General features: G+C 45.2%; 1 protein-coding gene and 1 long non-coding RNA gene across 7 annotated transcripts in view; one reads left to right on the plus strand and one right to left on the minus strand.

Annotated features, from left to right (window-relative positions):
* Positions 1-2,088, plus strand: part of ANP32B (acidic nuclear phosphoprotein 32 family member B) — a 24,223-nt gene extending 22,135 nt beyond the window's left edge. For all 3 annotated transcript variants that reach the window (XM_023242492.2, XM_023242491.2, XM_045043034.1), the window contains 2 exons: positions 583-652; positions 1,639-2,088. In XM_023242492.2, the coding sequence (XP_023098260.1) occupies positions 583-652; positions 1,639-1,706 (138 nt within the window). In that variant the 3' untranslated portion in view covers positions 1,707-2,088. The remainder of the gene's footprint in view (positions 1-582; positions 653-1,638) is intronic.
* Positions 391-15,875, minus strand: LOC111557513. Of its 4 annotated transcripts, XR_006588705.1 has the most exons (6): positions 15,642-15,875; positions 13,206-13,324; positions 4,941-5,047; positions 3,191-3,364; positions 1,110-1,255; positions 391-681 (listed from the first exon to the last, which is right to left on the minus strand). It is a non-coding gene; the product is annotated as an uncharacterized LOC111557513 (long non-coding RNA). The 4 variants fall into 4 exon arrangements; XR_002737577.2 differs by lacking the exon at positions 3,191-3,364 and having other exon boundaries at positions 15,642-15,866; XR_002737578.2 differs by lacking the exons at positions 3,191-3,364; positions 4,941-5,047 and having other exon boundaries at positions 15,642-15,856.

A 15,875-nucleotide genomic window follows, 5' to 3' on the forward strand; every position in this document is an offset into this window, starting at 1 on the left:
GTAAGGCTGAGCATTTATGTAATCTCATAGGTATTTAATGAAATTAAGTTCCTAAAATGTTTTTATAAGGATGGGAATACAGAGAGTTTTGTCTGAACCTGTTCTAAAATTAAAAATTTTTAGGGGCGCCTCTGTAGCTTAGTCGGTTAAGCATCCGACTTCAGCTCAGATCATGATCTCACAGTTCGTGGGTTTGAGCCCGCAGCCTGCTTTGGATTCTGTGTCTCCCTCTCTCTGTGCCCCTCCTCGTGCTGTCTCTCTGTTTCTTGGGGGGAAAAAAATGAATAAACATTAAAAAATAAAAAAATTTTTAATCATTTCTCGAATTATCCATTATAAATAGTATATTAAATAAACATGTCTGGCAAATAAAATGCTTACTTCTGAAAAGCAGTTTTTAAAGAAAATTTTAATTCATTTATTCAGAAAAACGAACAGATCTCAGAACATTAAAGTAGATAAAGATAATATTAAAGTTTTCTCCTTGGTGAATTTTTACATTTATTGGCAAGTTATTTTTCTCTTTGTACGTCTCAGCTTGGCAGATCAACCTAATAGTGGTTGCTGTTTACTGTTCTTTAGGAAGAAGAATTTGGACACGATGGAGAAGTTGATGAAGATGAAGACGAGGAGGATGAAGATGAAGATGAAGGTGGGTCTGATGCACACACGTTGGTCCTCCTAAGTTAAAAGTCATGGGGAAATGTCCATGAATTTAGAATTTTAAAACTACAGGGAACAAAATAAAATTCCCTTTGCCCTGGTGGTCTTCACAGGGGCTTATATAGCCCTGTCAGTGAGCCTGTGCTGGTACAGACCTCCTGCTCTACGGTGATTAATAATGCCTGTCTGTAGGCAGGAGGCTGGCCTTCAGTCCCGCACTTTAAATGTGTTTTTAGACCCCCATCATTTGGGTTACTGCCACACAGGAGATTTCTGGTTTTGGAATTCTCTCTTTTGACAAAAAGTCTTTCTAATTGGATCATAACTTTTGCAGAGTATATAAATAGTACCTTTCCAGTTTTATTACAGTTAATTCTTTTTCCCTACCACAGCCAAAACCAGTGAAACACCTGTTTATTACTCATTGAGAGTATAGATTCTCCTACCTGTATAGGTTTCAGTGTACCAGATTATTTGCTCTGCTTTCCATTGGTTCATACTTTCTCAACATCTGCTCTCTGTGCCAGGTACTGGACCAGATTTTACATTGAGTACAAGAGTTGGGGTCCAGTACCTGCCTTCAAGGAGCTTTCTGAAACATAATGCAAATTTAAGTAATTTTATTGACATAGCCATGAATTTTTACTAATTGGAAAGAACAGGATGATGTATAGGTGTTTTTGGCTCAAATACCTAAGAATTCTAAGAAATACGTTTTGAGTTAATATTAACTTGCTACAATTTGAGTCATCTTTTAGATGGCAGCTTAAAGTTGAGAAAACGGGGTTAACCTTGCTGTCATTTGAAATGCTGTGCATCTTGTCCTTCTTAAAATCGACAACCTACCAATTTGATCAGTCTTAACATTTTTTTCATCTCCCAACCATCAGAAGTTCATTGTTGTTACCTCCGTTAGCAGTAACTTAGACAAATGCCTTTCCCATTGTCTTAAAGTGAATTTTTGTTATTGTGCAGAGGAGGAAGAAAGTGGGAAAGGTGAAAAGAGGAAGAGAGAAACAGACGATGAAGGAGAAGATGATTAAGACCCCAAATAACTTGCAAAAAAAGAACTGTTCAGTATTGGTTGGACTGCTCATACGGATTTGGTAGCTGTTTAAAAAAAAAAAAGGTAGCTGTGATACAAACCCCAGGATACCCACCCACCCAAAGAGCCAAAGAATAGTTCCTGTGACATTCCACCTTCCTCCATTTAGTCCCTCTTGGAAATTCACCACCAAGCTTGGGGACTTCACCCCAACAAAATTGTAAGCGTTTGTTAGGTTTTCGTGTAAGACTCTTGCTGTAGCGTGGATAGCTGTGATTGGTGAGTCAACCGTCTGTGGCTACCAGTTACACCGAGACTGTAACAGCATTTTTACTTTCTGTACAACAAAGAAGCTTTGTAAATAAAATCTTAACATTTTGGGTCTGTTTTTTCATGCTTTTCTTTTCTTTTTAATGAGATTTTTTTTTACATTAGGACATTTTGTGTGTCAACTGCCAAAAAAGTATTTTTAAGAATTTAAGTGAAATAAACACGTTCCTCTTTGGTAAAGCCTAGTTGTATGCTTACATTTTTAAATTAGACTTTAATTGTAAGCTCATGTTAAAACACTACAGAACTGGTTTCTCTGGCATTTGTATGTATTGGGTGGTGGTTGAGAGGAAATGCACAAGTGTATAGGATCTTTGAACACTTAAATTTGATTCTCATTTCTCTACTGTGGGAGTAGACTATTACTTATTTGTTTATAAATTTTCATTTTTGAGAGAGAGAGCGTACACGAGTGGGGGAGGGTAAGAGAGAGGGAGACAGAGGATCCTAAGCAGGCTCTGCACTGAGAGCAGAGAGCTGGACACAGGGCTCAAACTCATGAACCATGAGGTTATGACCTTAGCCAAAGTCAGCCGCTTATCCAACTGAGCAACCCAGGCAGGTGCCCTGGGAGTAGACTGGTTTTTCTTTTTTAATCGTTTGTTTATTTTTAAGAGATAGAGCACGAGTGGGGGAGGAGCAGAAAGAGGGCGAGACACAGAATCCTAAGCAGGCTCCAGGCTCTGAGCTGTCAGCACAGAACCCAACATGGGACTCAAACCCACGAACCATGAGATCATGACCTGGGCTGAAGTCAGACGCTTAACCGATTGAGCCACCCAGGCACCCCTAGACTTTTTTTTTTAATTTTTTTTTTTCAACGTTTATTTATTTTTGGGACAGAGAGAGACAGAGCATGAACGGGGGAGGGGCAGAGAGAGGGAGACACAGATTCGGAAGCAGGCTCCAGGCTCTGAGCCATCAGCCCAGAGCCCGACGCGGGGCTCGAACTCCCGGACCGCGAGATCGTGACCTGGCTGAAGTCGGACGCTTAACCGACTGCGCCACCCAGGCGCCCCACCCCTAGACTTTTTTAAAACAACATTTGAAATTCAGTGCTCTGGAGTCCCTGAAAGCCAATAAAAAATGTTAGGTTCAAGTAACAGGTGAGTTAAGAAAAAAAAAAAAAAAGTATAAAGGGAAAAGCCTTACTTGGTGTTCTGGGAGATCCTAATTCTAATTACTGCCTCTGCCAGTGCTTTCCTCTATAACCTTGTGTTGACCTCTGGATCACCTCCCAGTCTGTAAAATTGAGGGGGTGTGACCAAATGGCTTCTGAAGTCTCTTGTAGCACTGATGGTCTGTGACCCTCACTGACAGGAAGGTCTGAAGAAAAAAAATGGGCTTTGCATCAAGGCCAAAACATGTAGGGTTTGACTGACAAGTGAACAGAGTATGGTTTGTTATCAAGACAGGCGTGCTAAAGAGGAATGACATGTGAAAAGCCTTGCCAAGGAAGCGGGTAGGCACTGCCCAAGGTCAACTCAGCTTTTCCAGAAGATGGAAATTTTCTCTATTCTTAAAGATCCTAAAGGGATTTGGGGGAGGGGTAAGATGTTCGGCAGTCTGCGTGTTCAATGGCTCAACCATTTAATAGATACGTGACTTTGTTGTCAATGTTTTTTGTAGTAGAAGATTTGAGGATTCTTTTAGCAAATCTTAACACTATAAGCTACTGATCTTAACACTATAAGCTACTGATATGAGTAGGGTTTTTATGCATAGAAGTAGTGTTAAAGATTGGAATCTGAGTGTGTAGAAGAAGTTACATAGTGTCAATGGTACTCCCAAATCGTGTACTTTAAAATTGAAGTCTCTAGGCTATAAAGTGGAGTTTGCTTCTTGCTAAGGAAATTCCAAAAAATTAAATTTTTATTTCTGGTTTAACAGATACTACTATATATTCTTCAGCCACAAGGCCTTTGCCATTTGGCACATCTTTGAACATTATAAAGCAATTTCTTCCATACCCAGGTTTTGCATATATTGCCAAATATCAAACAGTAACTTTGGATGATTGTTTTCCTGCCTCTTTAAGTTTACAGAATTTTTCCAGTATCTACCAAAGCACTTAGGCTGTGCCAGACACCCTAGCTGGACAAGTGGGAGAGGGCTGGGATGGAGACAAGCGAGCTGTTGGATATGCTCACAGTAACTAGTAGGGAAGAGAAGACAGACGCAAGAGTGATACTTAACTAGTACCTGCAGCTAGAGCTCCGGTAAGTGTGAGAGTAATACAGAGACTGGAAAGGTGGCATCCATCTAGAAGGATTGGGAATGTCTACTAGAAAAAATATTTCAGCTGTACATGCTGCCACTACAGGTTTAGAAATAAAACGGTTTAGAAGAGGAATGGGGGAAGGAGGGAGGAGCATGATGAACAGGGGTCTGAGGTTGGCACCTGATTAAGTACCTTTAGATTCAAATGGGCAAGTTTGCCTAGAGGATGGGTAAGAATACAGGAATGGCAGGTGAGACTGCAGCACTAATTTGGGACTTCTAGGGGGCCTTTGAAGGTCATTCATTCTTGGGCATTCACTTTGTAAAATGTCAGTTTGACCTACTACATGTGGCCGGTAAAGATGTCTGGGAAATTACCAAGCCAGGTTTTCATTTCTATCATTTTTTTTTTTTTTTAAATAGGGTTCTCCAGAAGTCTGTGACATGCTGCCCTCTGGGAGGGCCTTGAGGCTCACCTGCTCTTGACTAAAGATTATTTTTAAATTGTTGACAAGCAAGCATTTTGGTGATGAGGCCACAGAGTGGACCCTATTTCTGGAGTTGTCTCCCATCTGAAGGAGACCCTCACTGAGCAGGTTTGCTTTCGGCTTTTGCAGTAAATGTGAGTTATCAACTGTCTAAGCTGGGTGGGAGCTGTGTTGGGCTGGATGGCTGGTCTCACCTTGCTTGTGCGGGGCGTAGGTGGAGTGGGTCTCTTCCTCACACCTGCCCTCCAGCCACAGCAGCTGCTCTCTCCCTGTGTAATATGTTGGAATGTCTTGATTGCATCTGAAACATTTGTAAATAAAAAGGAACCAATACTCATTGTGGAGACCAGGAAACTGAGGCACAGGCAAGTGAATCAAGGACTAGCCCAAGGTTTCCTGGTGAAGTGAAAGAACCTGGCCTAGAAGCCACATGGCCCAGTTTTCAACTTGGTGCTCTTACCTTTAGTTTTCTCATTCTGCTCCAGGAATCCAAGCCCAAGAGTGCTGGCCACTTCTGACAGGAATGCAGAAGCATTGTGTAAGACGCTAGTCCCCACTCCTCACCAGCATGAGGACTCCTGACCAGTGCCCGCATGAGGGTAGTTAACGACAGTCCCATGTTTCCATTCTGCAATTCCTATTTGGGCTACACTACCCCCAGAGAAAGGTGAGACAGAACCATGAAGGTGGTTCTACCCTTAGGCCATGACCTTCCCTTTTCTCCAGCCCTGTCAAGTGGTGCTGACATCAATTTTAATGAGGCTGATGATACCGCTGTGCTGACAGTTTGAAAAGGGAGTCAAGTTACCAGCTGACTTAGACTTAAGCTTAGGTCGGCCAAACAGTTGCTCTGCAGGAAAACCACCAAGATTGCAGCAAGTGTAGAAATTCTTCCTAGAGCCAATTAGGTCAGCCTCATAATCTCTGACCAAGTATCTTATAACTTGTCCCAGAGGTATTGGGAGGGCATATAGAGAAAGAAAATTACCCTTGGAGCTATTCTGTCTGATGAAAGGGACTTCACTCCAGGGCAAGGAGGGGTTTGTGAGGAGATGGGTATCCATTAAGGCACTGCCCCACCTCAACCCTAGAGAAGCAGGAGTGGTACTTGGTGAGGAAGGTTTCAGAATCCAGAGACCCTGTTTTAGCCCCAGCCTGGCCACTGGCTGGTATTTGGCCCCCTCCCCACAGCACTTCCTTTCTGTGAGTCTCCAGTTCCTCAGCTGAAATTATAGGGCCTGAACTAAAATGAGCTTACAGCTCTCTTCCAGCTGTACAGATCTGAATGGGGTACAATCCCAAGTTCTCTTCAGCAACAGGAATCCTTCAGTTACTCCTGCTTTACTCCATTACCCCAGAGCCCTTCCAAGGAGTAGGTAAGGGTTTGAACTGATAGAAAATGTCAGCTTTGTTTTAGGCTGATGGAGTAAAAGGGATAGACCGGTAGCTGGAGACCAGTGAGGAGGCCAGATGGGGCTGCACCTCTAGGACTGATGAGTGAGATGTCTTCCAAAAACTGCAATAGAAATACTAGCGGGACACCTGGGTGGCACAGTTGGTTAAGCGTCCTACTTCGGCTCAGGTCATGATCTCAGTTTGAGCCCTGCATTGGGCTCTGCTGTCAGCACGGAGCCTGCTCCAGATCCTGAGTCTCCCCTACCTCTCCCTATCCCTACCCCCACTCGTTCTCTCTCTCTTTATCTCTCTCGCTCTCTCCCTTCCTCTCCCTCTCTCTCAAAATAAATAAACTTTAAAAAAAAAAAAAAAGAGAGAAAGAAAAATCCTGGTAAATCTGCCTTGACCAGTCCGACTACTCAGTGTTCTGAAAGTAACATTGCAGACTCATCAGCATGAGCAGGATGTATATCTGCCACTAGAGGGCACTAATGCTTCCAGTCAAGAAGCAGATGGCCATTTATTGAGAAAGGATTCTTTTTTTAATCCTCAAACCCTGTGAAATAATAAACTGTAATCCCCATTTTACAGATGTGGAAACTGAAGTAGCAGGAGCTGAAGTGCACTGGGGCACCTGAGTGGCCCAGTCCTCAAGGGTCTGACCCTTGATTTCGGCTCAGGTCATGATCTCAGGGTTTGGGATTGAGCCCCATGTCAGGCTCCACACTGGGTATGAAGCCTACTTAAGGTTCTTTCCCTCTGCCCCTCTCCCCTGCTCCCATTCGCTCTCTCAAAACACACACACACACACACACACACACACACACACACACACACACAACAGAAGAGATGAAGTTCCTTAGCCAGAGTCATATAGCCAGTAAATAGCTAGCCTGGCTGGGATCCTAATCCAGCTATGCCCAAATCCAAAGCTTCTCCTCTCTATGAATGTGCCTCTTTAGGGCTCTCTGGCTCCAGACTCTGTTCTGGTAAGTGGGCATATTTCTTCCTCCTCACTCTGGGACAAAGTAGAGGCTGGCTAACCACACCCTGTTGGTTCCAGAGGTTCAGGACCGAGTGTAAGGTTTTCAGAGCTGGAGACGTAAAATGCTTGGTGGGGGGGGGGGGGGGGGCAGGCAGACTGAGCATCCTGCAAATACAGTCCCCATTTTTAACCATTTTGTGTTGTGGAAGGTAGTCCTGTCATATACCACTTTGGTGAACTTGCTAAAGACCCTTTGCAATCTTGGAATTCTGTTCTCCCATTTGTAAATTGGGATTGCTTTGCTGTTCTCTCTGCTGAGTGAAAGTGCTCGATGCCCATGAGGGGTAACTTCTTCAGAAGACCTGGGAACAGCCTATGCCATTGGCCTCTGTTTGTGGTCGACTAAGCTAAGGGTGCATGTGACCAGCTGTGCACCTACGAGCTGCTGTAGCAGTTGAATGAGAAGCGGGCAGCTTAGCAGGGGGGTAGCCTGGCACTGAGGGATTCTGGGAGTGGATGGCAGGACCCTGGGGAAACTTGAGAAGTCCATAGGACCCCAGCCAGCTCCTGGGTTGGGAACTCCTGTCCAGCTCTTGGCTTTGTGCATTCCAGGGACCAGGTCATCTTCCACCTTGTCTCTGATTGGCCTTTAGGTTCCTCTCTTGCTGGGGCATCAGACCATTGTTCCCCTGCTTCCGGAGCCACCCAGTGCCCCCCAGGACTACCTGTCTAAATCCTACCAACAATCACCCTGCCACCCTGACCGGGTCCAGTCTGACCGGTCCTGAGCCCCACTTCTGACAAAAGAAATGCTGGCCCCGGTGTGTTCATGGCACACTACAATTTGTATGGCTCTTACATGCCCATTATCTTACTCAAGGAGGTAGCGTGAGGATTCTGACCCCATCTTTCAGATGAGGGAATTGAGGCTCAGAGTGACTGTTGTAAGACCCCAGAGTGCAGAGCAAGACCGGCTTCTCTTCCCACTTTGTGCTCTTCCCGGAGAATAGCGGGCTGGTGTGAGAGAGCTAACAGGGGCTACTGGACCAGGTCCACTGGACTTGGGAGAAGCTCATGTGGGTGGTAACTTTTGAAATCCAGAGCTCTCAGTGATGCAGGTGCTTCAGTAGGTGACAGATAGAGGGAAAAAGAAGAAATGAAGCTGAGGAAATCCACGTTCCCATGTCATGGGCCACTTGAGACCAATCTTTCAGTGTCCCACCCTGGACCTGTCATCCCTACACTGCTCACCCCAGAGACACACACAAAACCTCCCCACCTTTCCAGCCTCACTCCCTGCCCCTCAGTCCCCACAAGTCCTTCCTGGCCCAGCCATCTGCACGTTCCTGCATGGGACTTGTTCATTCTTTCTCCACCTGCATGAGCAAAACCCACCCCATCTTCAAGAACCTCCACAAAGGTGTTAGCCTCCCCAGTGGCCTGCAGCCAGGGTTTCTTCCCCGGGGTCCTCATTTGATGGCCTTGGTGACTTGCTCTCACCATCCTGGCACTGGCTTCTCTGCTCCCTGTCTCCTTCCCTGCAGATAGTGGGTGCTTTGGCTACATGTGCACTAGCCATTGCTGTGCCTCACGCTGGCACTCCATGCACATTTCCTCAATGACCCAGTGTATTAGTGTCCTGGGGCCTCCATAATAAAATACCACAAACTAGGTGGCTTGAACAACAGAAATGTGTCATCTCACGGTTCTGGAGGCTAGAAATCCAAAATCAAGGTGTCAGCAGGGTTGATTCGTCCGACGGCCATGGGGAAAGGATTTGGTCCATGCCTCTCTCCTTGGCTTATAGACATCATCTCCTCCCTGTGCCTCTTTCCATGGAGTTCTCTTTCTGTACATGTTGGTGTGAAAATTCTCCTTTTTTATAAGGACACTAGTCACCTTGGATTAGGGCCCACCCTAATGACTTCATCTTAACTACTTGCATTTGCAAAGATGATATTTCCAAACAAGGTCACATTCTGAGGTGCTAGATGTTAGGACTTCAACAGACGCATTTGTGGAGGACACAATTCAATTCATAACACCAAATGAGTGAATTGTGAAAACCTCTGGGCAGAGAATGGCTGTCAGATGCTTAGTTCCCCCTCCCCCACCATCTCCCTTTGGGTGTTTGGATATACAAGCAATGTGATTAAAAGGAGGGCCTGAGAACTCTGGTTTTGAGAGCACAGTCAAACCCTGATTTGCCTCCCATCAATTTTGTGATCTTGTGTGACAGTTATTTCAAACCACATTTCTCTTCCGTATTAATTCACATTATTCAAACCATATTTCTCTTAAACCGTATTAATTCACATTAATTATCTTACCCTCCTTTAAACCCAACCGGAAAAATGAGTATATTTTGAGGAACAGAGGGCCAAAGTGGCAGCAGATAATACAGATCAGTACAAGGAAGTCTTGTATTGACCCCAAAATCAGGTCCCACCAATCTGGAACTAACAAAGTTCTATCTCCAGACACCTATGGGAACCTAAAATGCCAAGAAATCCAAGCTCCCTAAAGTAGAAGAAATGAGATCTCTTCTACTTGAATCCCTCTGCTAATGCTGGAGCCCCCGCCTTGTAACATGCCTGACTTTAGTTGGATGCCTTGGTGATGGGGAGCTCACTCCTTATAAGCCAATATATTCCATCTTAGAAAAACAAAGTTCTTTATCTCTAGAATAATAAGGCATCTTTATCTTTTATTATTATTTAGTTAGGTAAGCAGTCTTTGTAAAAAAACTCCTAAGATTTAAAAAAATTTTTTTTTAATTTTTTGAGAGAGAGAGAGACAGAGCATGAGCGGGGAAGGGGGAGAGAGAGGGAGACAGAATCTGAAGCAGGCTGTGGCTCTGAGCTGTCAGCACAGAGCCCGATGCGGGGCTCAAACTCATGAACTGTGAGATCATGACTTGAGCCGAAGCTGGACGCTTAACCGACTGAGCCATCCAGGTGCCCCTATACAAAACTCTTGTTTTTCCAAATCTCTAACATTCTTGGGCCTATGGAGCCACGGGGGGGGGGGGGGGGGGGAGCTAATCCAGCTTTTTCAGTGGAGTCCTGTAAATATTTGATGATATCCATCATGCCCCTGCAACATCCAACCTCTTTTCCCCAAAATTTATCTCATTTGAATGTTCTTGCAAGTTTCAACTAATGAATACCCCATGACGAGATCCCAGTGTCAGGTTCATCCATGTTATAGCATGCATTAGTAGTTCATTCCTTTCTTTTCCCATAATATTCTATTGTATGGCTGTATTACATTTTATTTATATTTGTGTAGACATGTTTTCATTTTCTTGGGTATATGTGAGGAGTGGAATTGCTGGGGCATATGTTTACTCTGTGTTTAACCTTCTGAAGAACTGCCAACTGTTTTCCAAAGCAACTGCACCATTTTACATTCCCAGCAGCAGTGTCTAAGGGTGCCTATGTCTCCATGTCCTTGTAATGATCTTTCTGATTCTAGACATCCTCATGAGTGTGAGTTGGAATCTCATTGTGGTTTTGTGGCTAATGATGTTAAGCATCTTTTCATGTGCTTATTTGCTGGAATAGTATCTTTTTTTTTTAATTTTTTGTTTATTTTTCAGAATAAGCGACAGCATGAGTGGGGGAAGAGCAGAGAGAGAGGGAGACACAGAATCCAAAGCAGGCTCCAGGCTCTGAACTGTCAGCACAGAGCCTGACGCGGGGCTCGAATCCACAAACTGTAGATCATGACCTTAGCTGAAGTCAGATGCTTAACAGACTGAGCCACCCGGGTGCCCCTGGAATAGTATCTTTTTTAAAAAAAAAATGTTTATTTGGGAGAGGGGAGAAGGGCAAAGAGAGAGAATTCTAGGTAGGCCCCACGCTGTTAGCACAAAACCCAATGCAGGACTCAATTCCACAACCGTGAGATCATGACTTGAGCTGAAATCAGGAGTCAGCTGCTTAACCGACTAAACCACCCAGGCTCTCTAATATTTTTTTTTTTTTTTTTTTGTAGTTTATTTATTTTGAGAGAGAGAGCAGGGGAGGAGCAGAGAGAGACAGGGAGGGAGAGAATCCCAAGCAGGCTCTGCGATGTCAGTGCAGAGCCCTATGAGGGGCTTGATCTCACAAACTGTGAGATCATGACCTGAGCTGAAACCAAGAGTATGATGCTTAACCATCTGAGCTTCCCAGACACCCCTGGGATAGTATCTTTTAGCATGTGTCTGGATCAATCTGGTTGTCCTCAGGTTGACAGTATCCATGGTTGAGACAGGGTTGCTATGGGGCATTCTGAGCTACTGGGCTGTTTTTAGAAATGGCTGTGAGCTGAGCAGACAACCAGGGAGAAGACTTTGTCTGGGCTGGTGATGAATGTCTGGGAGTTGCCCATGAGGACACATGAGATCTTAAAACCCAGTGAAGAGATAAGATTGCCAACATCTCTAAGTGTGAGGGGAGAAGAATTAAAGTTCTTAAAGCTTTGGGGACTCTTGGAAGTTAAAGGTGAGAAGAGCAAGTAGAGACACATCATAGAGATCCACTATCCTAATTTGGGAGATAAGGCTGCTGACTGTCCGGATGAGGTCTGAGGGTAGGGAAGGTCCCAGGAGGCCACAGGCAGTGGAAACAGACCAGGGAATCAGAGTTCAGGAATGAGACCACTATCTGGGTGGACAGGTCTGGGTTGTTAGGGGTCTCACATTTCTTCTGCTGCAATCCTCACTCGTGCCCTCTGGTGGTGTTTGCCTGCCTGTGGCAGGAAGTTGAAAAGTTCTTCCTCTGGAAGGGGCAGAGCTGAGAGTGGAACCCAGGCCTGACTTATTCCAAACCCTGTTTGGAATGTCCTGCTTTTTCCAGGACAATGTTCTGTCTCAGTCTCATGTGGTGACCCGACACACGAAGAGATTGTTATCATTTGGAAGGAATTTGGGATGGGGGTTTTCACCTTAAATGTCAACTCTTCAGAAAGACTCTTCCTGGGTGTGCCTTGGTGGCTCATTTGGTTGAGCGTCCCCATCTTGATTTAGGCTTGGGTCATGATGTCACAGTCATGGGATCGGGCTCTGTGTGGAGTATGGAGCCTTCTTGAGATTCTCTCTCTCCCTCTCCCTGTCCCTCCCTCCTCCACTTTGCACTGTCTCTCTCTCTCTCTCTCTCTCTCAAAAAAAAAAAAAGACTCTTTATGACTCCCCATGCAAAGAAGCCCCTCCCCTTGTTAGTCTTACCAGCACTCAACTTGTTTTTTTTTCATTGCCCTTATTATAATTCATGATTTTATATTGTTAAATAAAGAAAACCATAGGCCCCACATGGTGTCACATAGACCAAGTTCCCAAACCAGGGCTTAGTACCCAATCTAATTGCAGTTTCAAACCCTCCCCCACCCCCCACTGAAATATGGTCTTAACAGGTCAGGAAATTTTTCTTTCCATGAGAGGCAATGAAATCTGCCACCTGGGTTCTCTCCATCCCCCAAAGAAAGATGAGGCGATCTGCACGATAAGATACCTTGTTTTTCCCTAGCAAGCAGCCTTCTCTGGAGCAATCCTTTTCTTTCACGAGTACCTTTCTTGCCCCACTCTCTGTCTAGAAAAACCTTTCATTTTGTACAATTCCTCTACTTGCTAGAGGGAGTGCTGCCCAATTCATGAACCGTTTCATAAACCCCGGTAGATCTTCAAATTTACTTTTTAAAGATCTTTATTGTAAACTACAAGTTGCAAGAAAACTCTTTGTTCCCCATTTTATTCCTGGTGCCTGGCGAGGTGCCTGACATACTAGGCACTCAGAAATTATTTGTTGAATGGGGGGTGAGGTCGCATTTGGAAAACGGAGGCAGGTAAGATGTGTATACACAGGTCAAAATTCTCTGAGGGAGTCAGTATGAGCTGACTTCTACCTTCCATACCCCCCAGGGTGTGATGGTGGGCTTATTTTCTCAGGGACAGTAGAAAAATGATGTTTATGTCACAGGGATGGGGACCAAGGTTGAGGAAGCAGGAAGTAGGTGTTGGTGGGAGTGTGACTAGCAAGGGTGCCTGTAAATGGAACAACTGAGAAACTTGGGAGTATCAGACACTTTGGCCACTTACCACCAGGTCCTTGGCGGCTGGGGTTGGGAAACTTGGGTGGATCAACAATTCACTTCTTCCTCAGAGGAACTTTCCAGAAGGCTGACTTCAGGAGCAACCCAGGGAACAGTCATGTTTGCCTAAGATTGAATGTGGCCCGAGGAATAAACATATGAAGTCAGCTATGCCTCAGTATTCATGCCATCCTTCCTTTTCTGCACTTGGGCACTGAGAAAATATTTATTGGCACCTATTAAGTGCTAAGAAATTGTGTGCTTGGTGCTAGGGATATAGTCAGAAACAGTCCAGGTCTGCTCTCAAGGAGCTCCTGGCCCTGCAGGACACTTATAATTCAAGGAAGGATCTAAGCAACATATGGGCAGAGGTATGGACTATCTTGTTCACCATGGTATCCCTAGGCTATTCGTGCTGAGCAGGTGCTCCAAATGGTTCCCAACCCAAAGAAGTTCACAATCTAAAGAGAAGACAGACGAGACGAGGCGCAGTTACCATGAGAGATAATAAGTGGGCAAACAAGAGTCTTTTGGGAGCCCAGAGAAGATTGTTGGGGAGACCCGAGAAGAATCTGAGAGGAAGTGACTTCTATATTAATGGACCAGAAGGTGGTCAGTCATGGCTCAGTACATGGAGGTGGAGGAGTGGGAAACCTACAGGCTCAGAAAACAGCCTATGCCAAGGCCTGGAGGTAAGAAAACATGACGCTTTAGGGGAAACCAAAATAGTTCAGTGTAGCTAGAGCACAGAATGGCAAATGATTAGGTAGTATTACCACGTGGTAGGATGCTTTATAGGGACCAACTTAAGAAGGGGCTTAGCATAGTAGGGCTGACCCCTGGAGCCTCAGACCCAGGGGTCTCAGGTCTGGGAACTGGGTCTCCCTCCTTTACCTTGATCCCCATGACCCAGCACTCTGGGTTACCCCAGTTTCTGCAAAGCTAAGTTCTTCCTTGCCCTCTCTTGCCAATAACAGGAAAAAAAAATCCCTCATTGGTTTTAATTTGTTTTTAAGACCTTCCCACATGCTCTCACCCATTTCTATATATTGAACATTGATTCATTACCCAAGCAGAAAACGCCTCAGAAAGCTCTGGAAACTGGCTATTTAAAAAGGGAGAATGAAATAAAAAATTTGTCTTTTTCTCCTTACTCTAGTAAGTTATATAGCACTACTTTAATTTACTGAAGGCTTTTATGTCATCACAAATGACATCAGCCTAATTTGCTTTTGTGGCGTGGTTGTATTTTTAAATGTGGTTTCACCTTTTTTCCCTTTAATTTTCACTTATTCACAAAGTATTCAAAACCATAATGGTTTTCTTTAGCACGAAGTTCCTGAGTTACTTTAGCGCTGCGTTTAATTTTCTCTGTAGTCAGGGTCTGTTGCTCAGCCTCACCCAGCGGTTGACTGTCAGTTAAACTTGACAGAACACATGTGCCATCCGGTCTAGCACACCCACATATCACGGATGAGTGAACCCCTCTTTCCTTTGGTTGCTTCCTCCTGGCCTCCAAAGGTGCACTTCTTCAAAACCCCTCAACTCTGGGACCCTGTTTAGCCCAGGGTCCATTTGCCATCCGCTTTAACAACCAATGTGACTCAGAAAAGGTCTATTTTTGTCCTGTCTGCTTCCTCACCTCCCTTGGCCAACAAATCTGCTATCTCCAGCAGATCCCCAAGTCTCCTGGTCTCTTCTTCCTTATTCTGCTGGACTGCACTGGGCCTTTGACCCTGTGGGTCTCCCCACCTCAGGACCACCCTAGTTCTATCACCTGTTTCTAGTCTCTTTTCTCCATTCCTGCCTTCCCATCTGCCCAGGCTCATTCCTCTGTACGCTCTCTCCGCCAGCAGTCTAACTACCCTTGGTCTTGGTCTTGCTCTGAATGGCTCAGGTTTATCTCTGGCCCAGACCGCTACTCTGAGCCTCAGCCCCGCCTTTCCTCCTACCTGGTAAGCAGTTTCACCTGCATATTTATACTAACATGTCTTCTCGCCTTCCACCTGGAGGTGCACCTCCTTACCTTTCTCTTAGTGTTACTTTGCTCATCAGTTCTGGTAAGTCAAGCTGGAAATCAGTGTTTTTTTTCTTTTCTCCAAACTGCCTCTTATTTCTGAACTTTGTCTGCAACTTAACAACATACTGCAACAGCCCTAGACTGAGAGGCAGTCCAGGGTCCTGGTCCCAGCTCTGCTCAGGCTTTCCGGGTGGCTTTGGGCAAGTCAGTGGAACTTTTTGAACCTGTTGCCTCTCATATAACAGGAATGGAGACCACTTACTGAAACCTTACTACAGGCCAAGTACCGTGAGCAGGGCTTTCTATACATCATCTCACGAATCTATATCATTTTCCCATTTCATGGAAAAAAAGAAAACGTTCAGAGAGACTATTCACGATCAAGAGCCGGTTAGTGGGAGGGGCTGTGCTCAAACCACCCACCTCAGTAAGTCCACCTCCAGAATCCGTTTTTTCCATTACATCGCAGGGCTCACTCTCCCCACGCCCAAGGCAGCCGTCACCTCCCCAACCCCTCTTCGGGAATATTTGCTAACGGGTGCACGCAGGGACGCTGCAACCAGGAGTGGGGGCCCTGGTTTCCTTGCCGTGAGCCTAGAGCCCAGATCTCGCGAACAGAGCCTGCTGGGTTTTCCCTTCCCACCGCAACGCCTATCT

The sequence above is a fragment of the Felis catus genome, chromosome D4 (genome assembly GCF_018350175.1).
Source record: "Felis catus isolate Fca126 chromosome D4, F.catus_Fca126_mat1.0, whole genome shotgun sequence".
Classification (NCBI taxonomy): Eukaryota; Metazoa; Chordata; class Mammalia; order Carnivora; family Felidae; genus Felis; species Felis catus.